This window comes from Vespa crabro, chromosome 14 (assembly GCF_910589235.1).
Source record: "Vespa crabro chromosome 14, iyVesCrab1.2, whole genome shotgun sequence".
NCBI lineage: Eukaryota > Metazoa > Arthropoda > Insecta > Hymenoptera > Vespidae > Vespa > Vespa crabro.
This window is the reverse complement of record NC_060968.1, coordinates 827,680-850,129: the sequence shown is the minus strand read 5'-3', so window position 1 is coordinate 850,129 and position 22,450 is coordinate 827,680. Positions and strand designations below refer to the sequence as shown.

At 26.8% G+C, this 22,450-nt stretch overlaps 2 protein-coding genes across 8 annotated transcripts in view; one reads left to right on the top strand and one right to left on the bottom strand.

Annotated features, from left to right (window-relative positions):
- The window catches only part of LOC124429162 (single-minded homolog 2), a 35,389-nt gene extending 25,011 nt beyond the window's left edge, over positions 1 to 10,378 (bottom strand). For 2 of the 7 annotated variants that reach the window (XM_046974068.1, XM_046974071.1), the window contains exon 1: positions 8,781 to 10,378. Coding sequence is in view for 3 of the 7 variants with exons in the window: in XM_046974065.1 (XP_046830021.1) it covers positions 8,781 to 8,804 (24 nt within the window). In the remaining 4 variants the exon portion in view is untranslated. Of the gene's footprint in view, positions 1 to 1,770; positions 1,789 to 4,067; positions 4,389 to 8,780 lie in introns of those variants that run through there. The other 5 variants (XM_046974070.1, XM_046974067.1, XM_046974065.1 and 2 more) reach the window with 4 other exon arrangements.
- A 3,621-nt stretch (positions 10,379 to 13,999) lies between these two features.
- LOC124428997 (GTP-binding protein Di-Ras2) overlaps positions 14,000 to 22,450 on the top strand; it is a 71,785-nt gene continuing 63,334 nt past the window's right edge. The window contains exon 1 of the mRNA XM_046973651.1: positions 14,000 to 14,191. The gene's annotated coding sequence lies outside the window, so the exon portion shown is untranslated. The remainder of the gene's footprint in view (positions 14,192 to 22,450) is intronic.

Below are 22,450 nucleotides of genomic sequence, written 5' to 3'. Positions count from 1 at the left end.
TGTATAATTAGATTCGATATATATATATGTATGTGTGTATATGTGCGTGTGTGTGTACATATATATGTATACGTATGTTGATTATAAATTAAGAATCTATTGAATAACTCCTCTGTTAGAAGCAATAGGGAAAAAAATATATTAAAAGTAATTTCGAATTATGAATTAAAAATATTTTAATTCATAATTTCGTGAAGTGTAAAATATTCTAAGAGTACGAAACAAAATACCTGACTTCCGAAAAGTTTTATAATTTTTAGTTTCCTCTTATGGAACACCATTTTTTTTCTTTAATTAGCTGTTTCAATCAATTATTCTAAAAGAAATTATAAAAACAAGTATAGGCTTAAAGTTAAATATTAATAACGTGTATAATTATATGATCAATAATTATATATACTTTTAAATATAAACAATTTTATGAGGCTGTGAAAAAATGAAAAACATAAAACAATCTTTCAATGAATAAATTTAAGTACTATATTATTAGGACTATTCATTGAAAACAAAAATTTTTGAATTTAATTTATCATAACAAATAAAAAATAATAGTTTATTTAATTCAATAAATGTTTAAAGTGTCCATTATTTCTTTGTATGCACAATCAATAATAATACGTTAGTAATAATACGTTTGTTAATATTTGTATTCGTATAATACAAAAAATAATTTGTATTTGTTTAAAAATAATTTATATTTGTATTTGTGCAATCTAATTAAATATTACAATTATACATTTTGTAAGATTGATTAACGTCGTTTATAACTTTCGCGTGTAATTCTTAGAAATTTCAGTTTCACTAAGATTAGTATTACCGTTTTTGTTTATATAATAATATATAATAATATATAATATTATATAATAATATCTTCTTAATTATTAACTTTAGGTGTATATACTTGTCTAATTATTTTTTTTGAGATAATCATTCAAAATAAGTGACTAATTATAAAAATAGAGAGAAAAATCATTGAATTTCCGATTTAACCTAAAGTCGAATGTTTTATTTCGTTATCTTAAAATATTTTATCTATGGAATCATAAAACTTTTCTTAATAGATATCTATTCTATTGCCTCTAACTAACAAGATATTTTAACAGAGTTTTAATTTATAAATCAACCTGTGTAACATATATGTGTGTGATCGTTATAAAGTGTTAGAAACTATCATTTAATGAAATCAATTTTTCTTTTTTTACATTAAATGGATATAAATAAATAAATAAATAAATAAATAAATAAATAAATAAATAAATATATATATATACATAAAATTATAAAAAAACATTATTCTCATATAATGAAATATATATTACATATTGTTAATTAAATTATTAAAAAATATATAAATAATTCGTAAATGTATAATAACACATATTTAAACTAAAATTTGAAAATTTAATTTTACGTGATATTCTTAGGAACAAAGAAAGGAGAAAAAAAAAAGAAAAATAACTAAAGACTGAGTAATATGTTGTTTAAAGAGTAATATGTTATTTAAAGAAAAAAAATAAATAAATAAATATGGCTTATTTTCTTTTTGTTCCGCTTTTTTCTTTTTTATGGAAGATGTCGAATAAATAGAAACTTGAAAAAAAGAAAATAAGAAAATCTAAGAAGAAGATAACGATGTAAAGAGAAATTAATCGTGAACGAATAAACCAGTGTCTTAAATGTAGATACGAATGAGGTAACCTTGAAGAACAGTATGATAACAAGAATACATGTTATGCTGACGAAGCATCCACTGGATGTAATCGGACTTACCTACATTGCAAGAATCACCGACGGACTTCTTCGAGTAAAAATAAGCACGTGATTCGTCGTCGTCGTCGTCATCGTCGTCGTTGTGAGTCTATCATTGCGATTAATATTTCCTCTCTTTCTTTCTTTCTTTCTTTCTTACGATTACAAAAAGTATTGTTTCCATAAAACATTGTCATTAAACGCGTGTAAGTATATATATGCGTACCTGTATGTATTAATGAAAACGCGTATCATGAAGTATGTATATATGTATATGTAATGTATATATTTGTATACATTTTGTTTGTAACAAGTAAATGTGTATGATTACGTTCGGATTATGTTTTCCATTTTGTCTGTTTGCTTTCCTTTTTTTTTGGTATTTTCAACATTGACGCCCAATGTTTACGATGATCTCACGAAATGCAACGTTTCCGTAAAACAAAGTTACTGGGTAAGTATGTATATATCTCGTGTCCTGCTCTTTCCATTATCGTATATATATATATATATATATATATATATATATATATTTTAACAACAAATATCAGGAAATGTAACATATATTTTTTCTTTTTTTTTTTATAACAAACTGATGTTGGATTACAGTTGTCACGTTTTCTTTCCTTTTCTTTTTTATAACTGATGATTATTAAATTATACATATATATATATATATATATATATATATATATATATATATATAAATATGTTATATATTTATATATTTTATATGTATATATTATTTCTTATTATTCATTGGATATTAATCGAATTGAATATTGCATTAAGTATTGTTTATAAAAATATAATTTTGTAATTTGTAATAATTTAGTGACAAAGAGAAAAAGAAACTCAAATAGTTTAGAAAAAAATATTTTCAATTTCAAAAAAAAGAGAAGAGAAAAGAAAAGATATTCGCAGGAAAAGAAAGATTTTCCAGTGAAATGAAATAAGAAAAAAAAGATAAATAAAAAAATAAATAAAAATAAAAAAGGAAATGTTTCGCGACGAATCGAGAATATATATATATATATATATATATATATATATATATATATATATATATATATAAAAGTTTGAAGGGTTAGAAGATGAGATTACGATGACGTTTCTCGTTTACAAAGCCACCGGCATGCGCTACGGAAATCTCGCGTGGTTGAGCGGGCCATATCGAGAGAGTCTCGATGGTCCACGTCGTCTTGAAGCTCGTTACCCGTGACGAACCGACACGTTTCTACCTTAGAGTCCACCCTTTATATTTCGTTATTTATTTTTTCTTTTTTATTCCTTTTAGTTCTTTTTTCACCTATACCTTTCCTCTCTCAGACTTGTTCTAAAAATTTCTTCTCCTTCTTCTTTTTTTTTTTTTAACCTTCCCAGTATATTCATTAATTAAGTTATGTACTTGGAGCTTTTATCAGAATATATTCAATTATTATTATTATTATTATTATTATTATTATTATTATTATTATTACTATTATTATTATTATTATTATTATTATTATTATTATTATTATTATTATTATTATTATTATTATTACTACTATTATTATTATTATTATTATTATTATTATTATTATTATTATTATTATTATTATTATTATTATTATTATTATTATTATTATTATAATTGCGAAATTTGTAAAAATGTCAATGATATAAAAAAGAAAAGAAGAAAAAAAAAGAAAACAATAATAATGAGATAAATACGCATACTAAAAATATACTTTCTTTTTTATCGAGCATATCTTTTTATTATAATATATCTTTTTTTATTTTAATCTATCTTTTTATTATCAAGCATTCATATCAATTAGAAATTACACATAATAATAATATATATGTAAAGAAAGTATACTTTCTTAAGTTAGATTTGCCGCGCTTCTCATGTCCCGCCCTTCGATTGACTTTTGTTATTTACAAATTGAGCCGTTAAGATTTTGAAGAAAGACGGGTATTAGGAAATAGGACCTATGCACGAGAGATTACTAAGAAATTTCATAAAGAATATATTAAATAAAATTTAAATAGTGAATAATAAACATAAATTGTCGTTTCTTTGTTCACAAGTAAGACTGTAAATAGCAAATAATTGCTAATTAATAAATAAAGATTTATAACTTTGTTCACAGGGAAACATATTTTCGTTTATCACCTCATCTAATAAATTCGAGATATTATATATATATATATATATATATATTATGTATAATATCATTAATTATATTTGATATAATGAATTTTAATGACCGAAACTTGTTAGTTAGATTAACTTAAAAAAAAAAAAAGAAAAACAATTCGATTCGACTTACATTGCATAGTGATATAGCCAAAGGTGATAGTCACGTGACTAGTAATAATAGCTTTTGGCGGGAAAATTGGCACATATCAAAACGAAATCACCACTAAAAAAATATAATCTAACACTTATTATTCGAATTAATTCAAACCGATAGTATATTATTTTTTCTTTCTATTTCTCTTTATGTTATACGAGATGTACGATAGGTCAGAGGACAAGCGCGCTAGAACTAAAGGTCGTCGTAAGCAAAACTAAACTTCACACTTCGTGTCTCGGTATCCCGGTATCACGTATCTCCCCACCACTTTGCCATGAGAGAGATGCATACATGCGTGGTAACAAGCGTTTCTCCATGACGGCAATGATAAATCAATATAATAATAACATTTTCTTTTTTCTTCTTTTTTCTTTTTATCTTCCCTTTTCTTAATTTTTTTCTTTTCTTTTTTCTTTTTTCATCATTAAAAAATATCATTACAAAAGTTATTGAAAAAAAGTCTATAATTATTACAAATATATACGCGTATAATTTTTTTCTTCTAATCTTTATCATATTAAATACAGCATGTATATAGATATTATGCTATCATTTTTTCTTTTCTTTGTCTTTTTTTTCTTTTGATTCATTATAAATCATATTCGATCTTTTCGATGTTAATAATAATTTATAGTAATTTTGTAAACGACGTTTTACGAACAAATCATATAACATAAAGATTCCAATTAATCGATCATAACTTGATAATAATTAAATAATATAGTAATTTCAATAACGAATTTAATAATTTTATATTCTTATGCAAATCAATGTATATCTAATTTTACGTATTTCGTGATCGAATAAAATTACATGGTTACAATACTTTAATCTAATAAATAAATGATGTAAGAAAAATTTTTCAGCAAGAATTGTTAATGTATTAACATTTGTTTTTACTTTTTTTTTCCTTTTTATTTTTTATTATTTTTTACAATTATAAAAAAAATTAATCGTAAATTTAGTTCGTTTATCATTCAGACGAGAAATCTCAAATAGGAAATATCGGATTTCGTATAACTGTACATATGTTCGAACGCTTAGGTCATTCCTTTTATATACCTACCGCCAAAACGGATGAGCAAATAAGGAAAGAAAAAGAGAAAGAAAATAAGCAAAAGAAAAAAAGAAATATAGATTAAAAATATTAATAAGAATAAATAATTGTTACAATAAAATATCGGGCAAGCACAATGAATAACATTGTCTCCATAGGTTTACTTAAAAAAGTTACAATCGTAAAGTTTGCTGAAGAGGAATTAAAATAAAACAAAAAGAAAAAAAAACAAAAAGAAAAAGAAAACGAAAGAAAAAAAATAGAAAGAGAGAGAGAGAAAGAGATGGAGTAAGAGAGAGAAAGAGAGACAGAGACAGAGAGAGAGAGAGAGAGAGAGAGAGAGAAATGTAAAGGAGTTAGAGAACAAAAATTCTTTGTCCGAGTTTATGGCCGTCGTCTACGAAAGAGATGCAATTGCGTTAGAATGGTTTCTATGTTTCTCTCATAGATGTGAGTATAACGTAAGCATATTTCCATGAAGAGAAAGAGAAAGAGAGAGAGAGAGAGAGAGAGAGAGAGAGAGAGAGAGAGAGAATCATAAATTTCAAAGGCAAGCGATGACGGATACAAACCCTATGCACTCACTCTTTCTCTCTCTCTCTCTCTCTCTCTCTCTCTCTCTTTCTCTCTCTCTCTCTTTCTCCACCTCTCTTTCTCTCTTTTGACGGAATACATACTCGCGAATATTTCACGTAAAAACGTGCGGATATTTCGAGACGTTTCATGACTCTGCGTCAGATTGAATTACTTAAGAACTGTTTACGCACGTGCCAGGATGTTGTAAGACATGTGCCTATGTTCATTCAATTGTTACTATTCAACTATTATTAGCTAGAACTCATTCAGAAAAATTAATTATTGGCATACATAAGTAGAGAGGTTGAAAGAGACAGACAGAGAGAGAGAGAGAGAGAGAGAGAGAGAGAGAGAGAGAGAGAGAAAGAGAACTAAGGTATAGATTATCAATTTTCAATTTAATCACTTCGAAGATCTTAAAAGTTACTCATATATATATATAGTAAATCATTTTAAATTAAGAATAATTAATAAAACAATAAGAAAAAAGATATATATATATATACAGCGACTTGTTTATAACTTATTTTTGTTTATTGTCATTTAATTTCTTTTCTTTTTTTTTTTAAATTCTTATATTTTCTTATTATATTATATAGATATTATTCGGAGATTAAAGTCTAAAAAAGAAAGAAACAAAAAGAAATTGTTATCATTTAGAAACGAATAAGTAAACAAACTAAATGAAAGAAATAGATATGTAAGTATGTGTGTGTGTGTGTGTATGTGTGTGTGTGCGTATGGGAAAACGAATAAGTAATGAGGGCAGCTGCCATCCGAAAATCCGTAAGAAGGTTTGATTTGATTTGATTTTATTTTTTCCTTCTTCCTTTTCTCGTCTGCCTTCGTAGACGGGAAGATAAAGAGAGATAGAAAGAGAAAGAGAGTGAGAGAAAGAGAGAGAGAGAGAGAGGGAGGGGGAAAGAAAGAGGGAGAGAGAGAGAGAGGGAAAGAGAGAGAAAGAGAGAAACTACTCGCGGAAAAGGGATCACGTTCTCTCGTAGGGTCTTTCCTTCTTCTTCTCTTCTACAAATTACTTTAGGAAACGACACGCCCCTTAACGGCTGGCGCGACGCTTTACGCGCGCGACATTATTTACATTATCCGTTTTCCGCTTCGGAGTTCGTAAGAACGTAGGAAACGACGGATCCTCTTATAGAGTTTGACGTTATATACATATATACATACATACATAGATATACATATACGTATATACATACATGTATACGTGTTAACGTATAAATTCTCTAAATAGTATCTCGATCGACTCTCTCTTTCTCTCTCTCTCTCTCTCTCTTTTTCTCTCTTTCTCTCTTTTTCTCCCTTTTTCTTTCTCTCTTTCAGTCACTTGTGTTGTCTTTCTTCTCGTACAAATAAATGGAATTCTTTTCAAAATTCTTTCTCTCTCTCTCTTTCTATCTCTCCCTCTCTCTCTCTCTCTCTCTCTCTCTATCTATCTATCTATCTCTTCTTATCGCTCTCTTTCTCTCTTTCTCTCTGTCTCTCTCTGTCTCTCTCTGTCTCTCTCTGTCTCTCTATCTATCTACCTCTTCTTATCTCTCTTACTTTCTCTCTTTCTTTCACTCTTTCTCTTTTTTCTTTCTTTTTGTCTCTCTCTTTCTCTGTTTCATTCTCTTAATACGTGTTTCTAGAACGCGCCTGAAGAAATAAATCTACAAAGTAATACATTCGCTAGACCAGAACGAAAAACATAGAGAAATAAATGGCTTGGAAGGTAATAGTTTTGAAAAAAAATCAAAAGGAAAGAAAGAAAAAAAATATAGATACAAAGGAACAATCGCTTTCCTATGCATTTTGTTTTTCATTGTTGTAATATTAAATGAATCGATTGAACGATTTCCATTTTAAGAAAAATTGATGTATCCAATGTAATATTTAATTTATATCTATATTTTATTTTCTATTTTTATATTTATATTTCGTATATACAAGTTTTACATGAAATTTGTATCGTCAATTTTTCACATATATTACATAAATATACATACATACATACATGTATATATGTATATATATATATATATATATATATATATATATATATATATTTATATATGTGCTGAATATATGCATATATATATTTTTTTTTAATATTTATATATTATATTTGTATGAAATTATGTCGAATTAAAAAAAAGAAAACAAGAAAAGGAAAAAAAAAAAAAGAAGATTCACGTTTCATTGCCGATAATATGCGGGTACTTGAATCTTTCGCTGCCATTTGATTTTTCACAAACGAAATGTAAAAGCAACGGTCGCGTAGCTTGAAAACTTAGATAGGTAGGTATATAATTTAGATTTCAAAGCAAATCTATATTCCATAAACTCTTGCTGAGTGTACTCCCCTTTTTTTTTCTTCTCACGCTAGTCTATTACTCAAAGGAAAATAATATGCGATCGGTTGATCATCGATAAGACTTAAGATATATTGACAGATGAGATGAGTATAAAATGTGTCGATGATATGCGGGTTGATTAGAATCATTTTTTCAGTCAATAAATATAGATATTTAATCAATATATATAGATACCTATAGATAGGTATATATATATTTATATATATATATTATGAATCAATAATTATATTATAATTTTTTTTTTAACAAATAAAAATGTCATATATTTATATATTTTTATATATATATATTATACATATATATTATGTATACATATTTTTAATATATATACATAATAATATATATATATAATAATATAATATATATATAATAATTTTTCTATTTATTTATTTTTTCCTTTATTTTAGAAAACGAGCTTTTTCTCTATATTCTTATATATATATATAAAAATAGAAAAGGATTTTCTTCTCTATATTCTTATACATACACATACACACACACACACACACATATATATATATATATGCATGCATATATGTATATATATAGTTCGCTTTCTAAAAAAAAAAAGAAAGAATAAAGAAAAAAAGTAAACGAAACGAAGCAGTGTGTAAAAAATGATGCACCGTTCGTAAAATAAGATATAAAGGAGATCGATCGCATTGTTTTACGAACCTTGAATAAGAGCAGGCTTCTCATTGGCGCCTCAGAACAGGCGAGGACCAATTAGTCTCCCTTGTCGCAAAGCGATTTCAGCACACCACCGACTTCTCAAAAGTGGCGAGCACTTTTATCAAGCCGTCGGTGCTTGACATACTTCGGAAAACGAAACGCCAAATTCACAGTTGTTTCTTAACAAACTCTTCGGCCTCATAGTTGAATTTAGAAAGAAATGAAAAATAACGAAAGAAGGGCAATCTTTCTTTATCATCTTCTGGCTTAACGACTGGCACTCAGTATCCGCGATTTTCGTGAATATATATATAAACAAATTCTTTTTTTTTTTTTAAGTAAAAATTACGATTTCTTATTTTCAATTGGATATCTTGTGGACACTTCGTTGGTTCTTTCTTCTTCTAATTTGTTGTTTTTTTCTTCTTTTCTTTTGTTCTTTTTTTTTCATTCGAAAAGTTCGTTCTACGAAAATGAAAGATGTCTATATCCGTATTTAATAACCAATAGGTGGATGTTTCACAGGTATAAACGTTGTCATAGTTGGTTCGATATAAAGAAAAAGGGAGAAAAAATAAAAAAACAAAATAAAATAAATAAATAAAAAAAAACAATAAGAAAAAAAGAAAGGAAGAATCAGAAAAAAAGCAAATCTAAAACATCGGAAATGGTTCACAGAAACGAATTAAACAGAAGTATGTGTCACCGTCGTGTTTAGTCGATCGTTTATTTTTCTCGTATATTTCAAAAAATGTACACTAACATTGTTGCATGCACTTGACGTGAACGCCGTCAAAAAGACTCTTAGGAGAAAAAGAAAAGAAAAAAAAACAAACAAGGAAAAGAAGCAAAGAAAAGAAAATCGAAGGAACGGGAAATCAAAAATGGGAAAACGAAGAGACGAGGAGAAAAAGGAGGGAAAAAAGCAAAAATAATAATAATAAAAAAGAAAAATTTCTGCATACAAATACGCACTGCTCTTTCATCGGGGGAGGGGTGGGGAGTGGAGGAGGATATATTCGATATATTTGAAAAAACAAAAACAAAAAAAGAAATAACGAAAAAAAACAAAAAAGAAACGAAACAAAAAACAAACAAACAAACGAAGGAACGAAACGAAACGAAACGAAACGAACTGAAGCGAACAAACGTAAGATAATCCTCGAATATTTGGATCGTGTTAACACTGTTAAAGATAACCTTGGTTATTGATAGAATCGAAATTATTAGTTTGAAGAAAGATAGAGAACTGGTCAAAGGGAGGTCCCCTCTTTTCCGGTATAAAGATGGCGCGACAGCATACTCTATACTACTACTATCAGCCCCACACCACCATGAGCTTTCGTTCGGGATCCAACCGCGTCAAAATCAATTTGTCGGTAATTACGCCGTTAGAAAGAGTTTTCTGTCTCCTATCTGGCGCGCATTTAGGCCTTTAGAGTATAACACAACCGAATGCACGGTGCACGGTGGACTCCCCACCGTGCAGTGGACCAGCATCCATCCAACCTGCCGAATCTTCTCTCTCGCTTCAACACATACACTATCGTCTTATCTTTCTCCCTCACTTTTCACAATAGGTGCGCGCGCGCGCGCGCACAATTGCGCCTCACTCTCGCCTCTGTTAACTTCTCTCTTTCTCTCTCTGACTATTCAATACGTTACTCCCACTCCTTCACCTTTTTGTCTCTCTCTCTCTCTGTCTCTGTCTCTGTCTCTCTTGCTCTTTGTCTCTCTCTCTCTCTGTCTCTCTCACTCACCAACACATCGCGCTATTTCACTCGCTTACGTTATACACTCCCGACAAGATGGGTATACGCTCGAGATAACGCCTCTCTCTCTTCCGATTGGTCTAACTAACCCGGCTGGCCTTAAACGCCACGCCTTTAACACCGCATTCATCTAACTAGACATCCCTTCCACCAAGTTAAGAAATGAGAATACGCGCATACATCCACAAATGTATCTTTTTTCTCTTTCTTCTTGCCTATTGCTAGATGCCAAATCGTTCCTATCCTCTCTCTCTCTCTCTCTCTCTCTCTCTCTCTCTTTCTTTTATTTTCTTCTTCTTCTTCTTGTATTCTCCACTTCTTTGTTATATTCTCTTCTTTTTTCTCCTTCTTCTTCCTCTTCTTCTTAACTCATCCACCCTCTTCCACTATTCCATCATCTTCTATCGCGATTCACTTTCAAGCTTGCGTTTCTTTTCATTTTTTTATTATGTATTTTCTTTCTTTCTTTAGCTCATCCATGCGGCTAGTTTTCTTTTAATAATAACGAATCTTAAAAAGCTAATATATATTATTTGATTATAATTTTGGTTATTGGCTAATGTCAGATTTCACGATGAAATGGTTATGATCAAACTATCCTTTTATATGAGAATGATCTGATATAATAGTATTTAACTCGATAACTAGCCTATGGATCTTATGTTTGATAACTTTATAATGCCGATAAATTTTTTATGTAGTAATGTAAAATAGATTTTTATGTAATATTTAATATAATTTCTATATAATCCAACACGGTTATAGAAGAAATCGTTCGATGGATGAATGACCTTGGTAGAATTTTTTTTTTTCTTCTCTTTTTTTTCACCTGATGTTCCAAAAGAAGAGTACAGGTACACGAAGATTTTACGTCATGAATAATAGTCGCCAGATGTTAGCCGAACAACAATACTTTCTACACCTGAAAAATGAACACCTGAACAGTTCCCACGACTTAATTATTATGCCGCTACACGAATGTTCTCTATTCAGTACTGACATTCTTGAAATTTCTTTCGACTTTTCTTTGCTCATCGTGCGATCGCTTTGCTTTGTCGTTTTCTTGGAATTTTAAATATGCGAGTGTAGGGTAAATAAAAAAAAAAAAAAAAAAAAAACCAAAGAAAAAGAAAAAAATTACTTGTAACAATAATGTAATAACATTATTTTAGATAATTAAATTAATTAAATTGACATTAGAGAAGATCGAATTTTGTCACGAAATTTTATGATTACAAGAATTGTTGATAACAACAAATTTTTATTTGAATCTGGTGATCTTTTTTAATTTACTCTATTGATAAGCAATAATGTATCACGGATCGGTAACATCGATTCATGGTATGTATTGAACAAATTGTGTTAGTCGATAAAAAGGATAGATATGTCGATATTGTAGTTTTTTAACTTTTCGATGACTGTTCTAACAGATTCAGAATGATTAATGTATTACTACGAAGGTAATTCTTTCTGTTAATTGTAATAATTATCATAAGTTGGTTAATCCGTGTTTATATTTTATTAAAATTTTCTTTTTATTTTAATTATCTTTTAAACAAAACACAATTAGTATAATACATAGTTTTTCGAAACTCTCAAATTTTAATTCTGCATGATAGCAGAAAATTATATTATTTCATGATATACCGTATGTTCAAAATAAAGCGTTTAAAATTTTTTTGCTTTAACGATTTAAATTTTTTAAGATATTTAATAAAATATTGTATTTCGCAGCTTCTGAGAAAAAGTACAAGAGATAGAAAATTGTTTATTTTTAACCAATAAATTTAATTATTAAAATTATCTGTATATCTATTATTAAGTATAAAACATAACAATACAAAGTATTTAATTAACGTCTTTATTATTTTCTATGTATTCTCATACGAATACGTGTGTGTGCATGTGCGTGCATGTTAATGTAAATATTAGAGCTCCTAAATTAATTTCTTTTACTTTTTTTACGAATTTAAGAAATTTACATCTGATTGACGATTATATATACATATATATAATTTTTTACTATGAATTTTAAATTAAGCTGATTTTAGAATTAGACATAAATATTGTATATAACAATAATAATATATGATTGAGTTGTTCAGAGATTTATTTTAATTTGATTTTAAAGTTGTATATGTATATACTAATAGTTGTATATGTACATAATACACAACAAATCTCATATCTGCAGAGTACAGTGCTATGAAATTCTATACGTGTAACCAAGTATATGTTCACGTATTCAAGTTGAGAACCATAATAGGATCATAGAGCAATAAGGATAAGAGGTTAGAAGAGTGAATTTTGATATGAAGATTTCAATATAAAAAAGAAAAAAGAATAATAATTATAATACAAATTATAATAATAATACTAATATAATAATAATAATAATAATAATAATAATAATAATAATAATAATAAAATGTAGATAGCAAATAATATTATATAATATAAACGAGTCGATATTTTTAAAAGAAGAAAATTTTTTAAATCGATAAATTTTTGAATCTATTCGATGATAATAATAATATGTTATAGTTTATGGTTAGCTGTATATTAGCTGTGGTTAGAACAGAGACCAAGCAGAAATCGTTTTATGTTCGAAATCCTTCGTAACTTTGTAAAGTTGGTGATAAGTAGAATGTAATTTAGGAGAGGAACGGTCAGCAGGTAGAAGGTATAGTATACTATTAAAGAGATAATTATATAAGTACGTAATTTCGGTCAAGCATGATGTTTAACCCTCGAGCGTTTAACCTGCGTGTGTCCTTACAACACTTATATGTTGTTATCGTATCAAACATTTTCACGATAATACAAAGTCAACAAATTTATATTCTATGAATATTTTCTATTATATTATTGAATTATCCAATTCGATTTAAATCCCGCTAAAAATGTTATTGGTTCTCGTCGATACATTAGCGCCATCTTGGCGCGAATTACGAATTAACGAAAAATATCAAAATGAAGAGATACGAAATTTAATTGATGATAAAACGATTCTTATGTCTTCGAGATTTAAATTAACATTAAAATTATTTACAAAATATGTGGACAAGGTTATCAAGTCAAAATAATGTATAAGTGAATTGATTTCTTTTTTTTTTTCTTTTGAAAAAATTATTCCTCGTTTCTAATCAATGAAACAAATGAAGTCAATTTTTTATTTGGTTAAATATTTAATAAACAACATCTCAATTGAGATCGAAGTATCAATTAATTAATTTCGTGCGTTTGCATATTGCGTGCGTATACCTTTAATTTAATTACTTTGAAAATATTATTCTCTGTGCAATTAAGATTGTATCGAGTTTGTCTAGCTTTTATTTACATAGAGAAGGAATAACGGAGTGTGGTTGATCGCTAAGGAAAGATAATAATGCGCAGACTCGTATACGGTGACTCGTATAGTACGTAGTAGCAGTAATAATGTAGTAGTTGGGATCAAGCGCAGTAACCGACAAAAGCGACGCTCGCACTCAGTCCCTGCCGTCTCGCCGTCGCGGTAGGAGATATGGCACATTTGTCTTAATTTCCATTACGTTACGTGTATCTTAAAAAGAAAAATTATTAGAAGATTATTAGACGATTCATTTATTGTACAATGGACATGGCTCCTTTTGCTACGTTTTGGTAAGTTTTCTTTTTTTTTATCTTTTTATTTTTTTATTTCTTTATTATTTTCTGATATTACCAAAATGATATTATTTATTATTTAGAATCAATTATTTCTAGTCATAGTTAATGGGATTAGAATATATCACGTACAATCGTTATTATATACATACATATATATATATATATATATATATATATGTATATATATAATAATATAATATATTTTTCTAATCAAAACAATTAGACAAGTTTAATTTAAATTAAATCAAAGAAATTCCATTTCATAATAATATTAATTACCTTTTAATGTCATCTAAATTATATTATATAAATTTTAATTCTTTAATAGATTATTATACACAATATATTTGTATGATAGACTATTATATACAAATGTATATGTATGTAAATATATATGCATATACTATATTAGTGTATATATATATATATGTATATAATAATACTATATATATATATATATAATATATATATATATATAATAATACTATATAATAATAATATATATATATATGTGTATGTGTGTATATATATATGTATTATAATAATTCAGTACTCTTGTACTGAATTATATACAAAAGAATATACAAAAGTACATTGTATTATATGATAATACCTCGCATACGAATTTGATTTTAATTTTAATGCATAATTTCGAAATAATAGTGTTAAAACGGATTGAAAGTAAGTTTGAGAAGATCGACTTTCATTATGTATAAAGTTCTTCAAGTTAACATTTGAATATCTGAGATCTTCTTGGAGTTTCTGATTCATCGATTAACTTTTTCTTTTTTTTTTCTCCTTTTATTTTTTTATTTCTTTGCCATTCTTGTCCTTAAACTTCTTTTTTTGCTCCTTTTTATTTCCTTGCCGAATTACTAGAGGCAAGATAGAACCAATCCAATCGTTCCATTTATCAGTACGTTCGAACATAAGACTTTCTTTTTATAAATTAAAAACCATTACCACGTTATTGTAATGTTAAGGCGAAGTTAAGATCTAGGCGAGTCAGATGATTACTCTAATTATGCTTTAAGAGGAAAGAAAAAAATAACAAAAAAAATCATCAAGTACTTAAAAAAATTGTGAATGTTTAAAAAAGAAAATTTACTTCGGTACAAATATATTTATGGTTATTTTCATGTGAAACATTTTTTTCACGAGCCTCTTTATCATGATTAGTCGGGAGGGAAAAAAGTAGAAAAGAAAACGAAAAAAAAGTGAAAAAGAAAAATTAAAAGATTGAAACACCGAGAATAGGCCAACTGAAAATAGCGTTGTTCTTGTGCGTAGTGTTGACGTCATGAAAGGAAAAAAAAAGAGACAGAGAGAAAAAGAGAAAAAGAGAAAGAGAGAGAGAAAAAGAGAGAGAGAGAGAGAGCGAGAAAGAAAAAAAAGATGGTGCGATCGTCCGAGCTAATCCAAACTCCTGGTACTATAAGAAGGAAATTGGAAGCTAAATTTCCTTCTATTTTTTTCTATCTTTCTCTCTCCCTCTCTTTTTCCCTCTCTCTCTCTCTCTCTCTCTTCCTCTGTATTCTTTTTTATTTTCCTTCTATTTCATAGTCCATTATAGATAATTGATGGAAAGTGAAAAAAAAGAAAAGAAAAGAAAGAAAAATCAAGAAAAATAAAAAGAAAGAAGGAAATGACTTGTTAGATCATATTCTTCTCGTTATGTAATAAAATGCATGGAATTAAATGAGACACCCCGTATATCGCCATTCGCCTAACATTGTCGTTAATCATACTACCATAGATCTATCTTGATTAGGTCAAATATAAGGATGATTCTTGGTGGATAATGAGCAGAGACGATCAAAGTGTCTTCTTCTTTCCTCCCTTTTTTCCTTTTTATTTCCTTTTTTTTCTTTTTTGTTTGTTTTTTTTCCCCTTCATTGATTCCTCAAAGAAAGAGAGAGAAAGAAAGAGAGAGAGAGAGAGAGAAAGAGAGAGTAATTTCAGTGATATTCACGTTTGCTTTATTACGCGTATGTATGTATGTATCTATATTTGATGCAAATAATAAGGTCGATTGGCACATAATTGCGTTGATAAGGGAAAAAGGAGGAAGAAAGTTCTCAGAAAGAGAAAGAGAAAAAGAGAGGGAGAGAGAGAGAGAGAGAGAAGAAGAAAAAGAAAGAGAGATTCTTCCTTCGAATATCGTGCCGTTCTATTTCTCATCATTTCACCCTTCACACAGAAAATTTCGATTTGAACGATGTTGGCGAAAACGAAAAAGGAAAAAAAGAAAAAGGAAATATATCATTAAAACGAGAGGAACATTCAAGTATTATTTAATAAGAAATATAGAAAAGTATGGTATCCTTAAAAATTCTTAAACGTATCGTAGTTCGAGAAATTGTTTTTCTTCTTTTTTTTTCCTCCACTCGAAATTTAATTATTTTTATTATTGACAGGGTTAAAAAAAAAAGATAAATAATTTTTGTGACGAAAAATCATGGAGATTGTATATAATATGAACCATTAATAATGGTTCTTTTTTATTTTAATAAAAACAAATCATTTAATCAATGCAATTCAATTTATTTTTATTTATATTGAAAATTCTATTATTTTTTTTATTGACAAGGTTAAAAAAAATGGGTAATAATTTTTATGAAGAAAAATCGTGAAGATTATGTATGGTATAGATCATTATTAATGGATTTTTTATTTTAATAAAAACAAATCATTTTTTAGCACGATAGTCTTCAACTGGATTTTATTTATATTAAAAATTCTATTATGTTTATTATCGACAGATTTGAAAGAAAAAGCGTAATAATTTTTGTATCAAAACTCGTGAAGATTATTATGGCATGAATCATTATTAATGAATTTTTTGTTTTAATTGAAACAAATCATTTGAAAGTGCAATAATTTCTAATCAGCTTTTATTTATATTCAATATTCAATTATGTTTATTATTGATAGGATTAAAACAAAATGTAATAATTTTTGTGAAGAACAATCGTTAAGATTGTTATTACGTGAATCATTATTAATGAATTTTTTAATTTATTCGAAACAAATAGTTCAATCAATTTTTTTTTCAATGATATTCAAAATTCAATTATGTTTCTTATTTATAATATCTAAAAAAAAAGAATAATAATAATTAATTTTTTTTATGCATTATTATAATGCGAAGATTATTATGATATGATTTATTAATAAGGAATTAGGAAAGCGATTAGGAAAAAAGAAAAAAGATATTTTACGATTATGAGAAGGAAAGAAACCATTATTAATGAAAATGATTATTCTTAATAAAATCGTATGATTTTTGAATGATAAAAAATTTTCTATATATCGTTGATAAATGCGTCAGTTTGGATGATAAAATTTCACGTAATACGCATTTCGACAGACATATTTGTGATATATATATATATATATATATATATATATATATATATATATATTGTATGTGTACGTAACGTATATAAGTTTATTGTATATATAGGATGTTCTAAGTATCCTGTCTGTCTAAATGATATTTATCTTCGTTCTTGTTCTCACGTCACGTTGAATTCGCCGGAGCTTTTCTCTTTGAGGAAATCAAGCTAGGAACACTTTCATGTTCAACAAAATTTATTCCTCATCTATAGTAAAAGATAAAGAAAAAGGAGAGAGTGGTAAGGAAGAGAGAAAGAAAGAGAGAGAGAGAGAAAGGGAGAGAGAGAGAGAGAGAGAGAAGGAAAAAAAGAGAGAGAGAGGGAGAGGGTGAGAGTAGAGGGAAAGAGAAGGGTAGGACGACGAAGGTCGATTGCCCTTTTATGGACGGAGACACCCTTGTGGAACGAATCGATAAAGAATACTTCCGTTCAAACTGTTAAACCACCTGCAAAAACACTCTCCTAAAGTTATACTCCTGATCGATTTTTTGTTAACGTTACAAATACCTGTAAATACAATAAAACTTACATGTAGATAGATGCATATATATATATATATATATTGTACACAAACACACACACACACACACACACACACACACACACACACACACATATATATATAGTTTCTCAACGAAAAGTGTTCACCAGGATTATCATGAAGTCTAATGATTTTTTCGAAAAACGCCGTGACAGTTCAATCTCATTTTTGAAAAGAAATAGATCCTCATTATATCAATCACGTGCTAATTACCTAAGATGACTGATAACACACTATTAAAAATCTTAAATAGCGATGGATGTTAAGTAACAAGTTATTCAAGCGTTCTTGTAATTCTCTTTAAAATGATGCTAATTTGTTTTCGTTATTTTCTTTCTTTCTTTTTTATTTTTTTATTTTCTTTTTTTTGAATCAATAGTTCACGAGAAAATGCTTTCCGAATTTCGGATTGAAGAGAAGTTTTATTTTATTAAATATTCAAAAGTGTACGATAATAAAATATTTGTCCAATTTTCTTTTAAATATTTATTTGTTGTATAATAAATATTCTACAGTAGTACATCCAATGTATGTCGATGAACGTTTAAGCTAGGTTTTTTGGTTATTAAGAAAATTATTGGACTAATCTTTTTGTTAAATAATACGACTGAGCAAGAGTTATTCTTAGATTTATATGAGGGCTAGATTTATTCGTTAATTTGATTTTTTTTTAATTTTTTCGATCCAAATTTTTTTAATATTTACGATCCAAAGTATATCCAACCACTCCAACTGGGTTCGTTAGTAGAACTTCGTTAGGAGTCGTAGAATGCCGTTAGATTACACTTACTGAAAAATGCTTGATAAAACATTTTTTCGTGAAAAGATTTTATTATGATTCACAGAGATCAGCGAGACAGATTTTTAATACTTATGCATCTATATAAATATAAATTTGTATGAAATAAAATCTACAGTAGAATATGTATCTGTTAGTCAATCTTTGAGATGTCATAATTATCTTTTAAACGATGAATAATAAAAAATTTTTTTTTGTCGGATATTATTTTGATCGCAAGTATGAGAACTACTGTATGAATATAACAAAAATATTACAAAGGTATTCATTTAAAATACAAACTATGTTGACCTTTATAATTCGGAAAGGCTACGAGATAACAAAAAAAGGAGATTTTTTGATATGCACTTCGCAGCTGAATCGTGCAAAGCTATGCAAAATTTCTCTTGATAAACATTTTTATAACTTTAACTAGTTGCGAGTATTTGTTTGAATGGTCTACATATATATTTACATATAGATGTATGTATACACATGCACACATACAAAGTATGTACATATATATATATATATATATATATATATATATATATATATATATATATATATATATTTATACGTATCTCTCTTTCTCTTTCTCTCTCTTTTCTCTCTCTCTCTCTCTCTCTCTCTCTCTCTCTATATATATATATATATATGTTATGTGTACGTGCTTGTGCTTATATGAGTGTATATATATCAGTATATATAAACTGAAATATACACAATTGTATGTATGTATGTATGTATAAATATATATATGTACATATGTATATACATAATATATATGTATATATACTATATAATATATTATATATATTATGTATTCTAAATATCTTTCCATTGAATTGTTCCAGTACATTTTATTTAAGTAAGAAATAATAAAAGAAAAAGAAGTAAAAAATGTTATATAAACATAAAAATTAGTAACACTTTATTTAAAAATATATAAAAATATATAACTTCGACTTATTCCTATTATTAAAACGGTATTGTGCTAATTGTGCGAGGAATGACAGGTAAAAATAAAAATAAAAGAGCGAGTAAAATTTTTTTGAATGCTTACGTTCGTACAAACTACCAAAAAGATACAATTATTTTTCATTAAGGATAACTATGAATCTATGAAACAAAGTGTACAAGAGAAGATATTTTAACATTCATAAGAATTTTTTTATTTTTTTTTATTTTTTATCTTACCAGTAATAATAACAATAATAGTAATACAATACTAATAGTAATAGTAGAAGCATCGTTTTATTAAAAGAAATAACAAAGAGTGAGAGAGAGAGAAAGAGAGAGAGAGAGAGAGAGAGAGAGAGAGAGAGAAAGAGATGGAGAGAGAGAGAAAGAAGAAACCCTATCAAACATAGTAAAAAGTGTGGTAACGAGTAAGAAAGAAGAAGAAATAGTCTACAGGAAAAATAGAGAGAAAGAAAGAGAGAGATAGGGAGAGAGAGAGAGAGAGAGAGGGAGAGAGAGAGAGAAATGGAACAAAAGTAGAGTCTCAAAGAGATTGCTGAAGAATGCAATTTTCTTGGAAGCTGTAGTTACTTTTTAGAGGGGAGATCAGTGTGAAGAAAAGAGAAAAAGAAGAAATGAACGCACGCATCCCATTCCGTCTAACCCAACTTCGCGCGTGCCTTTGCTCTACTATCCTTGCCTTCTCTGAAGCTTTCTCATCCTTCAGCACATAGCTTAGATAACGAATCGTAAGAGATAAAGATCGATGTGTTTAATTGTAAAAATCAATAATTGAGATGAAAATGTTGATCTAATATTTGATAGAATTTTTCACAAATATGGTTAGATATTAAAAATCGTGATCTTTTCTGTATATGTATATGTATAGATAAATTTATACATATATATATATATATATATATATATATATATATATATATATTTATATTTATATACATATTTGTGTATATTATAATGTATATTATTAATATAATTTAATATTTCTATTTAAATTCTAAATTAAAATTTTTTGATAATATATACTTTAATAATAATAATTTATATATATATATATATATATATATATATATATATATATTATTCGGATCCAAAAAAAATAGGTCGAAGTATTTAATTGTAAAAATGATATCAAATGATCATCGCGAACTTTTTTATATATATATATATTATTATATATATTATTAATATAATTTAACATTTTTATTAAAATTTGATATGTATATATGTACACATATTCTATATCGGATATATATCATTCGTATCAAAAAAGCAGTATAGTTTATCGGGCATTCATGTTTGATACTTGTTTTTTTTTAATTTTCTATTTTTTTTTTTATTCTTTTCCATTTTTTTCTTTTTTTTATTCGTATTCATTCGGAATGGAATATAGATGAGATGTATAAATGTTTAATATAATATTTTTATAGTCACCGAAGCACGCGCAGGCTTTTTTTTTAACTATAAGTTTATTTTTGATGAGAATACATTTGTTAAAGAGCGTGGGTGCTTAAAGGATATATATATGTATATATATGTATATATGTGTATATATGTGTATATATGTGTATATATATATATATATATCCATATATACATATATATATATATATATATATATATATATATATATATATATATATATATATATATATATATATATATATATTTCAATGATAATAAAATGGAGAGATAAATTTTCCAAAGGTATTAACTAAATAAAATGTGACTATTGAAAAAAGAAAATATATATGTGTCAAAGACATATTGGAAGAGGAAGATATATACAAGAATATCTATTTATCATTCCTGCAATGATATCCAGTTTCACATTTTATCAAATACTTTTGATATGTAAAACCGCATTCTCTGGTATCCTTTTTTCTTCTTTTTAATTTTATTTATTCGAATAATTCTATGTATGTAAAACATGAAGAAAAGAAATATGTTTTCCACGTTTCAAAGTTTAACGATAAGATATTAAGATCTTTTGTATTAATGAAAATATTTATTTGTAATATTAATAGAAATTATTTATTTTTCAGAAGTATGAATTATAAATAATTTCAATATTATTTTTATTACAATTTATTACTTAACACTTTTATTCAAATTATAATATCTAATTTTTTAATTAATGTTATCAAGTATTTAAAAAAATTATGAAATTATATATATATATATATATATATATATATATATATTCATTTATCATTAAAATAAAATAATAAAATGAAATAATTATATATAATATTATATAAATAATTACACAATATTAAAATATATTTATATACTATAATATTATATATTATAAATATATATAATAATAATAGCAAATTTATATTATCGTCAAAAATATCTTTTCATAATTTGACTCCTAATCGATTTTGCGAATAGAATATTGAACATAAATTGTGAAACGGAATTTTCCATTTGCTCACGCGATTCGACAAGAACGTGATCAGCTGAAATGATTCTCATGCCGTGGATGCTACTGCTTGTGATCGTGTTACGCAGTATTCGTATTATTTCACGTTTTTTCAATCGTTTCTACG